Raw genomic sequence first — 19,927 nt, forward strand, 5'->3', positions numbered from 1 at the left:
ACAGCAGGCGCATGGTGGAACACGAGCTCAGGAGGCTTCCAATTTTTGGATTCGAAATGAACCACCAATTCCCGTATCTTCGGAGCGAGCCAAGTGGCGATGCTGCAAGCCAAAAATGACTAAATCAGGGTTTCCAGTTGTGGACTGGGAATCGTAGTAGCGGCGAGCAAATGGTCACATTCTGATGTCTTTAAGAACATAAACCACAAAGCTTCTGTGCGAGATCCATCTTCAAAAAGCTCGGGCTATCAGCTAATTCCGTTAAAAATCTCTGTTTACAAACATGGAAGGAGAAGCGCAAAGGAAATAATGAAACATAGATTAGCATCGGGGCCCAGGGGCATTTGTGGCCTAGATTTGATTCTACATTTTGCATTTGATGGCAAACAACGAGCCGCAGTATTTTTTTGTGTGTGTCCTCCTTTCATGTTTGAGAAGCTCTTTGAGATAGTGGCTATGATGGCTAAGGTTTGATCACTGTAAATAGAGAGGTTTATGGAGTGAGATTTTCAACGAATTATGGTGGAGTGGTGGAACTGGAATATGGTCGTCTGTAATGAAGAGATAAAAATGAACTTCACAGGAAACCAGAAAGAGCGTGGCAGGGAGAAACATCTGGTCGAGATAATGCAAATTTACTTTTTATATATTTTTTTATTGTTGCTATTAAGGACAACAAAATGACAAACCTAATGGTGGAAGAAAAAGATGAAACGTGCACACTTACGAGTACACTCTTCCAGTGGTGTGTTTACACTCATGTGGATGTTATCAATCCAGATATGGCCTTTGGTACCCTCAAAAAATCCTTCGATTACCACCTGTGTGATGAAATATGAGAACATGTCACCATGATTTCTGACAGAAAGTCAAGTAAACAATGATGATTCAAATGAGTAATCATTTGGGCTGTCAATAGATTCAAGTAAATATTATGCTTTGGTGTTTCTAAAGTGATGTTCACTGATATATTTCTGTCACATTTTACCTCACAGTCAAAAGAAATGAATTTGTGCATAAATAAAATGAAGCCTATTTTGGGGCCATAATGATTTTGGTAGCAAAACATTATCTCTTATTTTTATTGTTTGAAATTCCATTATAATTTCATAATTCTCATTAGAATCTCACTTTAAACTTTTTAAAGTACAAAAAAACCGTTATCATTATTTTTATTGTTGTTGTTAATATCAACAATTACAAAAGTAGTGCAACAATTAATAAAAATACTTTACAATAGACAAAAATGTTGTGTATATTTGAATAAAAATATAAAAAAAAATCACTATGTCATGTGAATTTGGGATGAAATGTATGAGATTGACCCGATTAATCTCACATTTTTAACACCACTATTACAGTTTATTTTGGTTTCTCAAGACCAAAACATATTTTTTCTTGTGATCTCAAGTTAAGTTATTTTGCTTACAACAAAAAAAGAGAAAAAATAAGAAATAAAACTAGAAACTAGACCAGCGACATGATCTTCAAGGAAAATGTTAGTTGAACATGGTAGTCACGCTGGTAAAACTAGTTACAAAAGCCTGGTGAAGAAAATTTCAACAGCAACATACAGTTAATAAAAGTTAATATTACTGACTTTAATTGGGTGCGAAATACGTAAACCTACCAATATCCGTCACTATGACTTGTTGCATGAGAAAAAAAGTTATGTTTTAGTCACATAACATCAGTTAATGGAAATTAATCCATTTCGCAGTAGTTTTTAATTGCCATTATTAAGTATGGCACAAGTTTTGCGCAAATCTATAATGAAAACCAGGCAAATGGTATTTTTAGGTTTATCAACACTATTTACCAACAATTACCATACATTTTTTATATAATCCCATTTTACTGTATATCTTGTCTAATCTGCTTACCTGAAATTCATTAGGAGACTGAGGTATGATGGTCCGCCCTTCTTTCCAGATGGGCTCCTGGTCTCCACGGAGGGACCAGAGCAGGGTTTCCTCTTGGTGTTTGTTCTGCAGCAGGACCCTCAGGGTTCCCTGATCCTCCAGCTGATAGGAGAACATCAGACAGAGAGGTCCGGTGTCAGGATCCACACTGGGACTGAACAGCCGGGCTTTCTGGCCTTGCGTCTCAGGACTGGCCTCGATGTACAGGTAGTTTCCCAAACCTGTGAGAGAACAAACACAGCAAGGCATATCACACAGAGCCACAGATGAAAATGTTGCAGCCTTTTGGTTTTTCGCATGCAATCTTGTTTATTCCCTGCTGGGCAAAAAGTGCCATTCAGCACATGACATTTTAACATTCTGGTTTGTGTCACCGTGGGTCCCGAATAATCAAACAGCCAGTGATCACTTCCCCAACCCAAACTGTGTTTCCAAGCAACCCGTTTCTCTTGTCCCGCCCATCTAAACGTCATGCTGTGTGATTACATAGAAAAGTCAAGTGTGTCATTGTGGGAAAAGTCAAGCACTTTGTCATTAGTAATAGCGATGGTAGCTCACTAGGCACTTTAGGTGACGGCAGGTGTCTGTTTGCTAAGCTAAGAGTGAAAGAGCTTTAAGTGGGAACACGGCATGACCCCCACAGTGAAGAAAGAGTGGAGAGACAGGTGCGCACTCTTTTATCTCTCTATATATTTGTGAATAATCTTTCCAGACATTTCAAGGTCAAAAGGATCTTGAAAAAAGCTCATGTGGTGGCGGCCCGGCATTTCTCTGAGCCATCCGATTGGACAAGGAGGAGTCATGTGACCTATTGGAGTCTTAAACATTTTGAGAACTGTCAGAAAGCGCCTATAACACCTTGCAGCTGTCGGCATGGCTTGTTAAGTCTTTCAGAGAGAGCATTTAAAATATTCCAAGGCAATGAATTTAAAATAGGTTTAGGATAACAATCCCCTTAACTTCACTGGGAATGCATATATGAGGAGATGTGAAGGGGTGGGGAGCGAATATCTTTAATTTATGTGAAAAAAAAAATCCCCCTTTTGATCGCAAGAACTATATTTATAAGGGGAAACGAATAATGATCTCTTGAAAGAGGCTTTAAGTACATGGAAGTCTATGCAAAATTCCGCCTGGAAGGCAGGTGTAAGGACTGGAATACATGGAGGGAAATGCCGTTTTCCACAAGAATCCGCACCTCTGAAGTCTGAACAGATTTTTTCTTCCAGAAAAGAGTCCTAGGAAATTGAAATACTTTTTACACTTTTAAATGGTTATAAATCCTTAAACAATATTGCATAGCACCATGTACAACCCATATATGATACAGTATATAATGACTACTGTTAAAAGTTTGGGGTCAGTAAACATTTTTTTTTTTTTTTTTTTTTTTTTTTTTTAAATAAAAGTTATACTTGTATTCAGCAAGAATGCATTGTCCAAAGGTGACAGTGAAGGTTTTAGTAATGATACAGAAAGATTTCTCAAATAAATATTGTTGTTTTTTTTGTTAATTTTTTTTTTTTAATCTACAGTATAGCTCTAAAATCTGACAGAATGAGCCGAATTTGAAACTGCTGTAAAACAGCCAAAATATTCAAACCAGTGGCAGCGACCTCACATCAATTGAATTCTATATTAATGCTGGGCAAAATTACACAGCCTACAGCGATATTACTACGCCAAAGAATTATTAATTGTGTTTATTGTAAATAATTAATGTAATTATTTATTGAACAATCCCATCCCAGTCATATTGCTGTTGCTGCCTTTTAATTAAAGCAATATTGTTAGTCGAGACCAAGCGTTACAATGATTTTACCATGTCAACACTTGACTCTTAAATTTGGTGAAATGACTGCAACACATGCCCACGAGTGTCATGTGAAATGGTAACCTATTCTACTTTCATAGTCTGATGCATTTCAGAATAAAACTAAATATCAATGAAGAAAAAAAAATGTAAGATGTGTATTTAAGCCAAACTCGAAAACTACAAGGGAGGCTGATGCGATATTAAAAGTAAAGTTTTGCATGACATCGTTTCTTTCTTTCCCAGTCATTCACCAGAAAGTGTACTAGGAAAGTAAATCTTGTTTTCATATTGATAAATAGGTAGTAATCTGCAGCCCACGGACTCCCAGCTTTCAATCAAATAATGATTGTTATTTCTTTCTTCACTGCCATGCTTTGTTCTTGGTGTGCGCTTCTAATTGGGATGTGTCATGGGATAGAAATAGAGGGAGTCTGACAGTGTTTTCGGGAGAGAGAAAGGAGGAGAGAAAGCATGCCGAGCATTCATCCTGTTTTTCTCTTCTAGATCTCATGCCAGTGGCTGACATGTGGAAAGCAGAGCCGTGTATAGAGGGAATGAGGTCACAGGAGTTTACGCGAACATGTACCGAAGTTAGAAAACTAAAAGTCTGTTCTGGAAACAGTCAAGCTGCTTCTCATCTGGGTGAGGTGTTAAAATGATTATGGGAAACTGATTTGGAGTTAGAATTAAGTCATATTACATGAAGAACAGGGCACAAGATACCCTGCTGGGTTTAAACTGGCATCAGTTTCTATGTGGTCCCGGCTGGTTTATGCTGGTTATTACCGGTTTGGTGCAAGTCAAGAAGTTCACTCCCAAAACTTTGCCAACATGATCTTTTATGGAAAAGCTAGTTGAATTTTGGCGTAAAAAATGCCATATTTTAAAATAATGCTATATTATATAGAAATAACAATACAAAAAAAAAAAATGAATTAAACTGTTTGTGTTTATTCCTATATATAATATAATGTAATGTAATGTAATATAATATAATATAATATAATATAATATAATATAATATAATATAATATAATATAATATAATATAATATAATATAATATAATATAATATAATATAATATAATATAATGTGTGTGAGAGATTGTTTTTGTAAAGGCTTTGTGTTTCCAAGCATGAACACAGACTGGAGCCTACAGGCATGACGACCTCTATATGCATGTGAATGTGCATGTGTGTGTGTGTGTGTGTGTGATACTCACTGTTTGAGCCCATGGAAAGATCTTGACTCTGACCCAAGGCGGTGCTTTTGCTGGAGCTGTGTAGCGCCCAGCTGAGGTCAGAATCGGGGTCAAGGGTCCAACCACACAAACCTTGCTCAAAATCACACAGTCCTTTGTGAGACGGCAGGGCAGCGCTGGTAACTGACAGAGAGAGTACATCAATACATTCGCATTAATATTCATCAACACTGGCAAAACATTGGACGGCTAACGGCACTTTAAACTAAACTGAGTTTTGACCTTTGACTTCAGCTGCATCAATGTGCAAAAATATAAAATATCTCAACAATTCTGCCAAAAAGCCACGGAAAATGCTGATAGAGAGTGTAACTTATGTTAAAGAGATATTTATTGACCAAAAAGGTGGTATAAAGTGCTTACAGGTCACATGCACATATTTATGTAGTTTTGAAATATTATATTGCTCCATGCATTAACAAGCACTTTACTTAAGTAAAGTTTCCCTTGTGAAAATACAATACAATGCATAATTGGTAGATTGATTAGTTTCCATTTCACATATGCATGCAACAACAACCCAAATGTGGCTGATTTGTTTCTGAAACCTACTCAGGCTTAAATCATGTATTGTAAAATAAATAAATAAATATAAATGATGCATATATTCTGTGCTTAGATCTAAACCAACCTGGACTGGGTTTCTGCATTGTGCTGGTTTCTACAGAGGAGGCTTGAGTTGGTTTGGATGTCTCTACAGCTGGTGTGGAGGTTTCTGCAGAGGAAACACATAATTAACAATCTTATCTTAACCCAGACAAGAATGCAATTCCATTCAAACAAATCTCTTTTTCTTTCCATTTCAAATGAGATTCCTTTCATTTTAATTATGCAGCCAGCCATGAGTCAGATACTCATAAATTAAATCATAAAGCTCCAATCTCTGAATTTATGCCAGCGCAGAGGCGAACATAAACTATGAGCACAGTATGCAATCCTGTGCAAAACTATAATTTTGTCCCCGTATCGCCTGCAGGTTTTTGCATCCGTCTTAAATGATGACATCAGACTGATGGATGGTAATGCTTTAGGGAGAAAACCCAGACAAGCCATGGGGTGTTGAATGAACACTACACATTTATACATACATGCATACTAATATACAGGACCTTCAATCCATTATATGTCAAAAAAAACAACAACAACAACAGCAATTTAGGTTTTTTGTTTTTCTTTAAAAAAGTGCAAAGATTATTTTTATTATTCTATGTAATGACGTTTAAGAGAGTTGTGATTTTTCTTTCTTGCAGAAAAAAAATATTCAGATTTCTAGTGGGTGAAATAATAGTTTAGCAATCTTTTAAATTACCTTAAAAACAAACAGAATCAAGTGAAAGGTTGTAGACTTAAATAAGTGGAGAAGTACATCTAGCACACAAACCGAACGGTCACTCACAGTAGTTTCTGCAAAGGAAGCGAATCGGTGCATACATTAATATTTTGAATTCATAAAAGGTGAGCCACAGCTGGTGATATTTGTCACTGTAATGCCATGGCCTTTTCTGAAGCAATTAGCCAGTTAATACCACTTCCTCTGCCCTATCGCTAACTGCCTCCCTCTCTACGCCATCCTCTTTCCCTCCATCATTCTTTCATATGCCTCCACACCTGCAGTCTCTGTCCATTTGTTTTTCTTTGTCTTCTGATTCAATTAGTGCAGGGATGACAGATAAATATCATCACCTGTGTGGGACTACGCTGGTGCATGTGTACACACGTGTGCAAACACTCTCCACGCCGTGAAGATGCTCTGTCAGTGTTTAAAGGTCGCTGTGTGTCACGGTGTAATGATTTTGACCTTTCAGAGATGTGACAGTTGTGTCAGCACAACAGACAAGACAAATATAGGGAACGTTGTCACAAACCGCTGTTCTTCTACTTTTACACTCCAAGGCTGTTCTAAAAGGTAGAAATAATTATGCATCCTTCTCAACAACCGCTTTGCATGTAGGTTTCACTGCAAAAGTGTGATGTGAATGGCAGTGTTGTTTTTGTATTATATATATATATATATATATATATATATATATACACACATACACACACACACACACACACACACACACACAAGATATCAAAATAATAATGATATCAAACAATTAATGTGTATATATATATATATATATATATATATATATATATGTATATATATATTAGGGGTGTAACGATACGCGTATTCGTATTGAACCGTTCAGTACGACGCTTTCGGTTCGGTACGCGGTACGCATTATGTATACCGAACGGTTCGTTGGAGTAATTAATTATATTTGAAAAAAAAAAAAAAAGAGAGAGAAAGAAATATAATGATATGCGTTCAACAAGGTAGCCCAATAACCCAAACAACGTAACAGGCAACGCCCCTGACACTCCCGAAGAAGAAAAAAACACCATCTTATATGTTTATGTTAGGCTACTCAGCAGGCGCTCGCTCACTCAGTACGCGCTGAAGGCTCGTTGCAAAATAGCCAATGCGTTTAACAGACTAGAAATGAGAAGATCCCCCAATAACCAACAGGTCTGGTGTTTGGGTGCACTTTGGATTCCCTTTAAGCTATAATGGTGATGGCAAGAGAGTGGTGGATAAAAAAAACAACGGTATGTCGCATCTGCAACATGACAGGGTACACCAGCGGGAATAAAAAAATAAATAAATAAAAAAAACACCAGCGGGAATATCTGGGATATATGCGTCAGTACTATCTGGGAAAAGACGAAAAAAAGGAGAAACATGCACGCAGCAAACTATCCCTGCAGCATTTAGACACTATAGCTTACAGGGAATCCAACCCAAACACCAGACCTGTTGGTTATTTTAGGATCTTATATTTCTGGTCTGTTAAATGCATTAGACATTTTGCAACGAGCCTTCAGCGCGTGCTGAGTGAGCGAGCGCCTTAGGGGCCGTTCACATATCGTGCCTAAAAACGCATGGAAAACGCTAAGCGCGTCTTTCTCCTCCTTTCCAAAGCGCTCGGGCAGAAGCGCTCATGAGGCATCTGTCTTTGCTAAGCAACAATGACGTGCTCTCTCCATGAGACGCGGAAATTTCAGCGAAGGATAAATGGATTTGCAGCTCTAAAAATCGCTTGCAGTAGCTCTGCTACTGAATTTATTTCAAAATTGCAATCCATATACAACTATGATCAGCTGTTCCTTCATCTTGGCTGAGCTCTCAACGTTGTTACGGGAAAGGATGAAGCTGATTGGTTGGTTCTTGTCACATGACCCGCGGTGCGCTTGCGGCATTCTGAAAAGTTGAGATGTTTTTACATTTTGCTGTATCTAAAATGTATCGAACCGAACCGAACCGAACCGTGACATCAGTGTATCGTATCGAACCGAACCGTGAATTTTGTGAACCGTTACACCCCTAATATATATATATATATGTATGTATAATATAAAATTTAAGAATATAAATATATAAATATATACATTTAAATATTTTCTAAATATATATATAAATATATGTGTGTTTAAGATTTGCAACTATTACTTTATTTCAACTTTATTTCAATTAACAAAAATAATTTTCAATATGTTTCATTTTTTTTAATTATATGACAGAATTTTATTTTGTGTGTGTGCTTCTGTATTTGTGTGTGTGTAAGTATGATAGCAAATTATTTCTGTGCACTAACTTTTAAATTTAGTAGCCTACAAACATATTCTCAAATTTCAGTCATTAAGTTTTTAAACACAGGAAGAAAAACATCTTTAAAAAAAAAAAAAAAACAGGTGCATGTAATTTTCTGCAAAGACATCATCCTCTAAATTATGGTGATTTTTTTTTAACTCAACACAACACAATTCAATGTGTAATTCAAAATATGGATTAAACACCTGTGAAAAATCAATACAGAAATATCCTTCATATTAACAGTACATTGGGCCCTATTTTTATAGTCTTTTCCCAGTGTGAAGGTTATTGCTGTTTCAAAATGGCTGTGTATGTTATCCGTCTCTTTAAAGAATACGTGTAACCGTACACCTCACCGCAGGCTGCAGTTGCCTTAATGTGATTAAGACTAGCGGGAAGATCACTGCCTCCAGTGTGTTTGTGTGTGTGTGTGTCTGTGTCTGTGTGCATGTCTGAGTGTGCTGGAAGTAATGGGAAGTAAGGCAAAGAAATGAAAGCATATTATTGATAGCTGTAATCTGTCTTCCATCCATTGCATTCAGCTTCCCCTTTCTCAGCTCATATCCATATCATTCCCTTCTCTCTTCCTCTACTCTTGTCCTGTCATTTCTGCTTTCATCATATTCTCACTCTTTCTACAGGAAAGCTGTCACGCCGTTCTCCAAAGACCCTGATTCAGCAAAAAATAATAAATCAATAATAAAAAATAGATATATAAATAAATAACAGAGCCTCAATTATGCATAAAGCTTTCCTGCATATTTCAGCCTGCCAATCACAGCTTGGCAAGGCAGCAGAGAGCAATAGTGCATGCCGGGAAAATAAATAGCTGCCTTTGGGGCCCCATAATTCACTTCAGATTCATGCAATGTACTATATAATATATACATTTGATCACTTCATAATGATCAAAGCATTTAAAATCAGAGGAACTGAAAATATGCTCATATGATGACATGGCTGAGATTAAAAAAAAAAAAAAAAAGATTGATTAATGATCTGATAATACACTAGTCAACATTTGGATCAAAACCTTTCATCAAAGTTGTCATAAAACCAAATGGCGTTCTCGTCTTGAGACAACTTTGATGAACTTTTTTGATCCACTTCAAATGTTGACTATTATATTTTGACAAACAAAAGAACTACATTTAAATGTAACTTTAAATTTTTTTATAATCAATCAACCACTCAGAACACAAGAAGTCACTGGGAGATTAAACCAAGAACAAAGTAAGTAACACAGTGTGGGCAGGTACAGTATATGTTTGCATACACAACAACAGCTGTTCCGTGGGATGAACATGTATAACGTGAGTTTGTGTGTGTGGGAGAGAGAACATGGGAAAAAGTGAAATATGTTCTCTCTGATGAGAAACAGAAGGACGAGGAGAAGTGAGAAGAACAGGACCAAAAGAAAAACATTTACACAGCAAGAACACTCCCTGAAAACAACTGGTGGGAAAGAGAGGAAGTTCAAACAAAAGAATGGAATCGAGAGAGAGGTTGTGCTTCTTAAAGGGATAGTTCACCAAAATGGCATTTCTGTATTCATTTATTCACCTTCATATAACAAAAAAAAAAGAATAATAATAATTAGACCCGAACTGAATGAATTTCCATTCCTCACAATAAAAATTTTTTATGTGTGTATACAGTGTATATATATATATATATATATATATATATATATATATACGTAAACATACATGATACATGATGAAGGTCTCTAAAACTTAGAGCATTTGGTTTTCGCACATAAAACTGGAGCATACTGTACATTTGCATACACACATACACACTCAATCAGATGTTTCTCCAGCAGCTCTATGATAAATTATACAACAGAGAGGATAATTGGCACAGAGGGTCGCCTTCGGATTATAGTAGTGTAAGTGTGGCTTTCATGTTTATATTGTAGGCATGGGAATGTATTCATCCAGGTTGATGCTCTAGTAAGTCAGATAGAAAAAATGTAGTAATGATGCTGAAAATTCAGCTTTGCATCACAGGAATAAATTACATTTAAAAAATATATTCAAGTAGAAAACAGATATTTTAAATTGTAATAATACTTCACAGTGTTACTGTCTTAAATATGTTCTACAATCTTACTGACCCCTAACATTTGAACAATAGTGTATGCAGCACACACACAACTGAGGCGTCACACTACAGCCTTACAAAATTCATCCAGCCTCCACCAATTTTTAATGGTTGTTTTCACCTATCCAATTCGCTTACAGACAAACCCTGTTTCCATGTTTCTATTTTCTCTTCTATCCATTCTCTTTTACTTCTCCTCACCAGAAATGAAAAAATAAAACATTGTACAAGCTGCAATAGCTTTCAGCTGACGGTGCGTTTCTGGGCAGCTGCTCGGTGTCAGTTGTAGAGACGGAGAATAAATTTCACCCTACAACTGGAACTGCCCAATCATCACCGAGTCATTTAGCTTATGATTTCACGATAGTGGCGTATTTGAGAGCCGTGTCCTACCTGGCAGGTTGCAGCCCAGGACTTCCATTCTCATTCCGATCCCTGCCGGAGACCAGCGCTCTGGATAGATGCGGATAAACTGTGCGGCCAGTTCCTCAAAACGCCTCAGCTCTGGGGTGTCATAGTGTGTGTTCCCCTCAAAAAGCTACAGAACGAAAGGATATTTTACACACACTGTCTCACACGGTCTCGCAGGTGTCACAGGTGTGGTTAACCTGCTAGTAAAATAATCAGAATAGCATGTTTAGTTGGTAACTCTGACAATTCAATTGAGTTCCAAATGGTTTGATTCCCTACTGGAATATCCTAAAAAATGGTTTTAGCTGATCGTTTATGATGATTCATTGATCCAAGCCGGTCTAGATGATTGATCAGTTTGGAATACCATCTAATAGACTTGGTTCACCCCAAATATAGTTTTACAGTTTCATACCAAATACAGTCTGCATACTATGATTTGCATACTATGATTTGGCCAAAATAAATACCTTGGGCATGCTAGTCTTGCTATCCATTACAAAGTTCCAGTCTTTCCCATTCAGGCTGTGTGCTAGACGGTACTTCCGAACGAAAGCCCGGTTCTCCGAGCTGGTTCCTCCTTCCCCGCTCCGTGCTCCTTGGGTTATCACTCCGCGCACTGTCTTGGGTGTCCCGAGGTCCACTTGGAGCCATTCTTCTCCAGCTATAGGCTGGGCAGGGCCAGGAAACCAACCTGATCTGCTGGCCACCAAACGTGCTGCTCCAGGAGCCCAGTGAAGGTCCCTCACCGAGGAGGCGGAGATCTGGGAATCAGGGAGGAGCCCGGAGAGCATTCCCTGGAGCTCCGAACAAGGAGCATCTGAGAGAAAAGAGAATGAGAGATAAGCACACATTTACTTCAGCCTTCAAATGATGAAATTATCATGTATCAGACACTGTTATCCAAAGTGTCTCACAGTAAACTTAATACCGTTCTCTGAATAAAACTGATGTTTCTTTTTCTGCCTTATGCTCCATATTCTTATTTTTTTTAAAGGGTTTCATCTAAAGGTCCCAAAAAAGGGTCCAAAAAACAAATAAATAAATACATAAAAAATGCATGAATGTGAACAAACATAGATTCAAGATCTTCAACCGAGGGGAATATATTTTGGTATTTTTTTTTAAACAGACAAAAGCTATATAAAAACCTCATAAATATACACTGTATGTTAAGATGAAAAAAGACATGCAACTATAAACACTCACCTGTAATTTGGCAGCCATAAAGCTCAAAGCGCAGTGCAATGCCGTTATTCCAGAGCTGTGGTCGAATACGAACAAACCGTGCCAGAACGGGCTGGGGAATACGATTCAAAACCACCTCAGATGGGTCAGTGTTGGCATGAAAAGTCTGCAACATAGAGAAAACACAACACTGATTACACTTGCTGCAAAGCATCAACAAAACTACTCACTGTTCTGAAGGAGTGGACTGTTCCAAACCCTTCATGATACTCCTATTTAGATTTTTGTTTTCTTGCATGCAAGATAGTCGGGACAAATGAAAATAAATATTATTCCTCCAGTTTTAAGAGGTATTCAGCTGAAGGACATCTTAGTTTGATATGTACAGTGGGAATGATCTATTAGCATGGTTGAAGCATACTGATGATGCTTGCTAATTCATCATTCAAACAAGACCATAACCTAAACCTATCCATCAGGTAGAACACTCTAGCAATGTCTTAACAACTGTAAGTTGCATAGAGTCACCCATCTTCGGTAAATGTAATTTTCTCTCTGCTGTTTTCTTTTTTCCCCAAAGACATTCCTTAAAACATGTTACAAATTAAAGGTTGGAACAGTATAAAACTTCATTAATAAAACACTCTTATCCACATAACTCAAAACAACAAGAGATCCTACAGTTATCTGTAAAGTGTGATAAGGAAACTGAACACCAGTGAAAAACCTCTAAAGATAAGAGAGGAAGTTCCCATGTAGAAATAATTGATTGACAGATAACAGAAATGTAAACCAATGTACACTCAAAAATAAGGAAAACACAAGATATGCAGTTAGTAAGCTCTAGGTTTAAGTCACATAATGGTATTACAAAAAGATATGAGCTATCAAAGCTCAAAAAGAAGAAGTAGTAAAAATTTCTAAAGCTAATGAAAGTAAGGATTTATACAACAGTCCAATAAACAAGAAGTTAATATTGAGTTATTCGGCACTTAGTTAAGTTCTGAATGAATCAGTGCTCCAGGATCAATTGGTTGAATGAATGACTCAATGACTTCATGAAGCTATCTGGATTCATGAAGCTAGTGACTTTTTAAGACATTTTAAGACCAGTCACCTGTTTTCTTCATGAATTAATTATGGTTTTAAAGAAAACAGTTCAATTAATTATTCAACGACTCACTCATAAAGAATCACTTGTTTTATTACTAACAACAGTCAATTGAACTAACTGCACGAGTGCATTTGAAGAACAGTCACTTTGAATCGGTTGAATGAATGATTCAATGACGCAAATGTGCTTTGTTCATGAATGATTTGCTGTAAATGATTTAACTAGTCATTTATAAAGGTAGACATTGTTCGCCACCTACTGGCGTAGGGCTTAAAAACAAATGCACAGGAGATTGTAACTTATGAAGGTTTGAAAACACATGACCTCCCTCACACACACACACACACACACACACACACACAAAAACATCCGAGTTCTTCCATCCATGTGGGTGGTTGAATGCTGGATGTGTCTTAGCCAACCGAAAACATTCCTCACCTGAGATCAAGTGTAACAGAGGCCAAGATGGGCTGTAAAGACTTTCAAAAGTGAACACACTATACACACAAGTATCCTGGCTTACTTACAAAGCTGCGACTATGACCGACACCAGTGAGGCAGTGAAACGAGCTGATTAAGTCAAGTGGCACCAGAAAAGTAGTGGATTAGACGAAGACAAACAAAGAGTCTATTGAACTCATTTTCACCACCGTTAAATTTCCCCCCATTCCTTTTATCCTCAAGGCCTAAACCTCATTCATCCCCATTGTTCGCCTCATCTTCTCTATCCAGTGGCCACAAGTCACGTCCCATTGAGAGTTACAGGCTCTGGGCAGAGCAATCCATATGGAAGAATCCCTTTCTGTGCTATACGCTCAAGGCTACAAATGCTCTATCAACTCTGTGTGAGTGTGTATGTGTGTGTGTATTCCCAGTCGGGGAATTCGGCACACTCACAAAGGACCACACTCATAATGCTTCAATGATGCAGTGACGGAAGGGTGGAGTGGTGGGGGAAGGTTTTCTCAAACCCTTTTTTTAAAATGCTGATCTCGAATGTGTTGTCGCTGCTGAAGCCAGACAGACAGACAGTTGACTAGACGGATGACCCCTTTCTAGACGCTGCAGTAGGACGCAGTCAGCCATCCAGCTCTGTGGCAAAACATTGAGGCAGCTCCGCAGAGTTCACGGGTAACGATGGACGAGAAGACAGAGGTTAAACGAAAGAGACAGTGAGGAGGAGAACAGGGTCTGAGAGATGATGACACAGACCAATCAACAAGACTGGAAAAGCATGAGAAGAAAATATCAGAATTACCAGATAAATATGAGAAAGATGGACTGGTCCCCAATCAGAGTAAATGGCATATTTAATTTGACAAGAATCAACCCGAGGCTGAGCGGGATGCAAGAAGAGTCCATTCAGTGCGACTCATTCATTTCTATGTAACCGCGCCAAAACAAAAACTGGTGTAGTTTTAAGCTATTAGTTTTAAACTATTTTAACTCAGAAATAATTTGCTAATAGATTACAAAAATTATTTAAAATAAATAAATACATAAATAAATAAATAAATAATAATAACGAAACATGGAATTTTGGGGTTAAAAAAATCCTCAACAAAAATAGTATTTTCATTTTATTTTAAATAAACCAATTAAATTTAAAATTAAATGTTTTATTCACAACTTTGTACAATCACAGTTCAATCCCGCATAAATATATGCAACATTGTTTTTAGAAACATATTTTAGAGTAAATTATTTGTATTTGAAAATCATTCATAAAATAATGTTTACGTAAATTTTTGTTAATAATTTGTAACATCTGTGCATTTGCATGTGAAATTTAATTGGTAATGGTTTGTAAACTTATAATTACATTTACATAACACATCTGCCTGAAAATAAATAAAATATATTTTTTTTTTACATTATTTGTTTCATTTCTGTCTATAGAATTTGTAAAAAAACAAAAAACAAAAAAAAAAACATAGAAATGCATTTAACATTACATTTCAATTACTCTTTAATAATTACAAAATAATTATACGTAAAACCATTTGTATGTAAATTTCTGTGTCAAATATTTTTCAGGAATGAATGAAGCACTTATTTTTATGTAGTTAGGTATCTTTATTTTATTGAAACAATGTAGTTCAACAAAACAAAAAGAAAGAAATGGGTTGTAAAATTTAAATATCCAAAGATCTAACCTCAATAAAGACTGACATAATGAACTGTATTTCCATTCTTACAAGCCTTGTTCTTTCTACATCAAATGGCATCTACTAAAAACTACTAATCACACAAGAACTAGGTGTAGATCAAACACAAGGAAAATAAATATGGTACAGTTTAAGAGCAGTCAAGGAAGGTCAGAGGTCGAATTGCTTATGGTTAAAGCATTAAGGTTTTCTTCACCTGCAGAGATCAAAGATTCCATCAGTAGTTCAACGGTGATCTTTGACCCCTGTCAATGAGCCTAGTTACACAGTTCAAAGGTTAATTTAGATTATAAAGAGGTCTGAGCAACCCGTGATGTCTGACCAAGTCATCTTGAATAATGACCTTTTCCTGTACAATCAATCAGTTGCTATTTTGCTGTGAAAAGACTGTGCAATTTTGTGCACTGAATGATGAGTACTAATGCCTTTGTATAGCCTTAAGACCTGTTTCATATTGAAATGACAAAAAAATTTGAATAGCCTATAGAGCTATAAGCTGTTTAATCTTTAAGCTATTCGAGTCAGTGTCGTAAACAAGAGCAAAATCTGCCTGACAACAAGAGAGTTGGCGGCGGGGCGACCCACGATGGGATGGTCCCGCCCATCCAGCGAAAGTAGAGCACTAGCTAAGGTAACTAAATAATTAAACCTGCCATGTTGTGTTTCTACGAGTGATAGATCATGAAATTATAAAGACCCTTTCCACTGTCCCTATAACTCTAGGAGGTGAAACCCTGCGTGGGTCCGTCTCCACCCCTGGGTCGGTCAGAACAGACATCCTATCCAGACTGCTAGGGGACAAAAGGTCTCGAGGTGTTTAAGTATTGATGAAAGTCGTGAAAGAGTATGTCTACCAAAAGACATGAGCAGAGAAACTAAGTTAAGAAAATAGTAAATGAGTCTTTTCCCCAACGTTGGTTAAACCATGACTCTTCTTTTAAAGGCTAGATATCTGAACAGAAGAGAAAGTTTTCAGAGTAAATATATAAAATGTACATTAGAATTATTATGACATGAAAAAAATCATAAAAAAATAAAACCTATAATACTGTTTATTAAAATTCATCAACTTTCTATTTCTTTTTTCTTCAATGCCTATAACCTCTATTATTTACATGTACCTGATCATTTAAATAATTGTATGAAAATGTCTTCATATAATTAATAGTGTTTGCCTTGTCTTTGACCGAAACGTTGCTATTTTTTACTTTTTGAATAAAGGGAGCGAAACAGTGTGCAGATCTTTTTTCTATTTATTTTTTCATATAATTAATTAATTTTCATATAATTTTCATATAATTTCATATAATTAATTTTCATATAACTAAACATATGTTTTGTAAAAAAAAAAAAAAAAACTATATATATATATATATATATATATATATATATATATATATATATATATATATATATATATATATATATATAAATAATATGCTTATACTATTGTATACTACTTTAATCCCTTTGAAAAAATATACTCCTCAGTCCACATAATTAAATACATTTAATAAAATCAATAAATAGAAATAATGATACATTTAATGTCAAATAATGTACAACAGAAACAATATGCTGGAAATCCAGCTAAACCAGCACTAATCAGGAAAAACCAAAATGGGAAATCGTCAGGATGAATTCATAAAGTCATTCTTTTCAGCTGTCTTTCCTCAAATTAAATATGTTCTTTTCTTTGTCCACCTGTTTTCCCTCACTCATCTCTAGATGGAGATGTTGACAGCTGAAGCTGGTTCCGGTTGGTGGCTCACCAGCCTTAAGCAACGTCTTGAAGAGAAGGAAAACAGACAATGTGTGTGAAGGAGACAGCGAATGAACACTGAAGTGTTCACTACTCAACAATACCTGCTCCCCTCCAGTAAGCGTTCTCTCAATGGGGGAAAAATGACAAAACACTCCCTTAATTCCAATTTCTTTCAGTCTTTCTTGTTTTCCTCTCCCAATCGTCACTTTTCTGTCAAGGGCAGCAAACACAAAGGCTAAATGGCTTTATATACTATATTCATCATGTATCAAGTGAGTGTGTGACAGATTTATTACTTGCTGTCCACAAGGGATTTATAGGAATTGTAATAATAAACATGCTATTGTGCATTTTTTCACACTTGTAGGACATTTTTGTGCTACATATATTGTATATATGTGTATGCAGTAATGCTGAGTGGTATCAAATATTCATGATGTATTTGCAATGTGTTCACTGTATGTGTAAAATTAAACAACAAAGTGAATACTGTGATATTTTAAAGCACTTTGTTCCTCAGAATAAGGTTACAATTGTTCCTTGTTCTGTGACTGGCAAGCACAAGAATGTAAAGACGAATATATGTGTGTGTGTGTGTGTGTGTGTGTGTAATTTACCACCTGTCATTATATAATTAAATTGATCTTTCCCTATGCGTTCAAAACTATTAACAATAATAATGATTCAATATTCTAAGGATTTAAAATTGTCAAAGAACAATTTACATCCCAGACTCTATAATAAAAGTGGTTTGAGACCAGGATTTGTCTACATCCGGAGCGTTAAGCCCGGTCATGTCTGCAGGTCAATATTACTTTCACGTGCGACTTATTCCGAAACAGGAGACTAATCTTTTAATCAAAAGCAGATCCACTAAAAAGACGACCAAAAGGTTAATCCTAGCACTTTTATTACACGGCATCCCTTGGTGCAACGTAGAGTTAAATATAAGCATCTTTCCGAGGCTCTGATTAAACTGTGGCCAGCACGGTTAGAGTGGGATTAGTTGTCACAAAATGAGAAAGACGATGTTTCAAGCGACGGACAACGTCAAAACTAAAACAGAGATAAGAATGTCACTGGGCAGGCGGGGTAAATAAAGCAACGGTGGTTGATTGATGCTTTAATTACTAGCCATGCTAATGCTAGCCCAACAAAAGCGTTTCTGTCGGGTTTGCTTAGTTGTGTCCTCATCATAATTTGACTTTGCCGCATTCATCTTCACAACTCGAACGCTGTATATCCTTCTTAAATATTTTTTTGATGAAGTACTGAGGGTGGTTCAAAGCTCTGTGACTGAATTTGAAAAAAATCCTGCCTTCCTCAAAACTAAGTTCATATTAGATTTATTAGAATCAGTCTCAACTTATTTAAAAAGGGGAAATGATTTGACACACAGTCTTTGAATGGGTCAGATCGCTGAATTCCAGCAACGTATGAACAGGTATCAGCATATCCCACGCTGATCCAGGTGTGACCGGTCACACAGGTGTGTTTACGGCAGGTAGCTCGCAGGCGTTAGAAACGGCCAGAGAGATAAGGCTGCAAAAAGGGCCTCATTGTTCTCCACCTCCAGATAACCATCTCTCAACCTGTTCCCATGTCACTTTCTCTGTTCAGAATAAATTCAATAGATTTGTGCTCAAATGGAATACCTAACTTCTGATTTCATTAGAATAACCTATTTAAGCACACATTTTTAGTGAAAACAAATGTCTAATGATAGTTTTTGAAAGGTGTGGTGGCAAAATAAGGTTTTATAAGTATATGACCTGGCTGGATTCACAATACATTAACTTTCTAAAATGTTACATCATTTATTTATTTATTATCATTACTAAAGAAAAGAAAAGAAAAATAGGAAAAATATTGTATCCCCAGAATGACTTCTTAGAAATGTTAATTTCTTGGCAAATGATCACATGTACATTTTTATTTTGTAGCTCAATTTTTTTTTATATAATTAGAATGATATTTTTGTCAGAAATGTGATCTATAACTCACAATTCTGAGAACATTATAGTCCCCCTCCCACCAAGGATTTTTTTTTTTATCCTTATACGTGTTATAAAGTCAGGAATGCGAGATTTAATTAGCAATTCTGTGAAAAAAAATCAGAATTGTTAGAAAAAAATTCTGAAATGTGGATTCTGCCTTTATAACTCACAAATGTGAGTCCATATCAAGCAGTACAGAGAAAAAAAGTCTGAATTATGAAAAAAAAAAAGTCAGAATTGAGAGCTTTTATCTTGCAATTCTGACTTTATTACTCACAATTGTGAGTTTAGATCATGCAAAAAAAGTCAGAAATGTGAGATAAAAAGTGGCAATAACCTATTTAAATTTTTTATTCAGTAGTGGAAATGGGCTTCCATATACTTAAAGATTTACCAGGGCATCAAATGAGAACAGGGAAACGTCATGAGTAAGCAAATAAATACTTTTTCCTAAGAATATAATTAAGTGGTTCTTAAAATATTTAAGTGAAATTCTAAACAATAAAAATTAATGGAAAAATGTTCAAGTAAAATAATAT

At 36.2% G+C, this 19,927-nt stretch overlaps 1 protein-coding gene across 3 annotated transcripts in view; it reads right to left on the bottom strand.

The window, feature by feature from the left end:
• The window catches only part of LOC113044585 (neuropilin-2-like), a 70,523-nt gene that overhangs the window by 12,669 nt on the left and 37,927 nt on the right, over nt 1-19,927 (bottom strand). For all 3 annotated transcript variants that reach the window (XM_026204685.1, XM_026204684.1, XM_026204686.1), the window contains exons 8-14: nt 12,366-12,510; nt 11,627-11,976; nt 11,139-11,283; nt 5,631-5,714; nt 4,961-5,122; nt 1,884-2,143; nt 728-821 (exon numbers count right to left, since the gene is read on the bottom strand). In XM_026204685.1, the coding sequence (XP_026060470.1) occupies nt 728-821; nt 1,884-2,143; nt 4,961-5,122; nt 5,631-5,714; nt 11,139-11,283; nt 11,627-11,976; nt 12,366-12,510 (1,240 nt within the window). The remainder of the gene's footprint in view (nt 1-727; nt 822-1,883; nt 2,144-4,960; nt 5,123-5,630; nt 5,715-11,138; nt 11,284-11,626; nt 11,977-12,365; nt 12,511-19,927) is intronic.

The sequence above is a fragment of the Carassius auratus genome, chromosome 26 (assembly GCF_003368295.1).
Source record: "Carassius auratus strain Wakin chromosome 26, ASM336829v1, whole genome shotgun sequence".
Classification (NCBI taxonomy): Eukaryota; Metazoa; Chordata; class Actinopteri; order Cypriniformes; family Cyprinidae; genus Carassius; species Carassius auratus.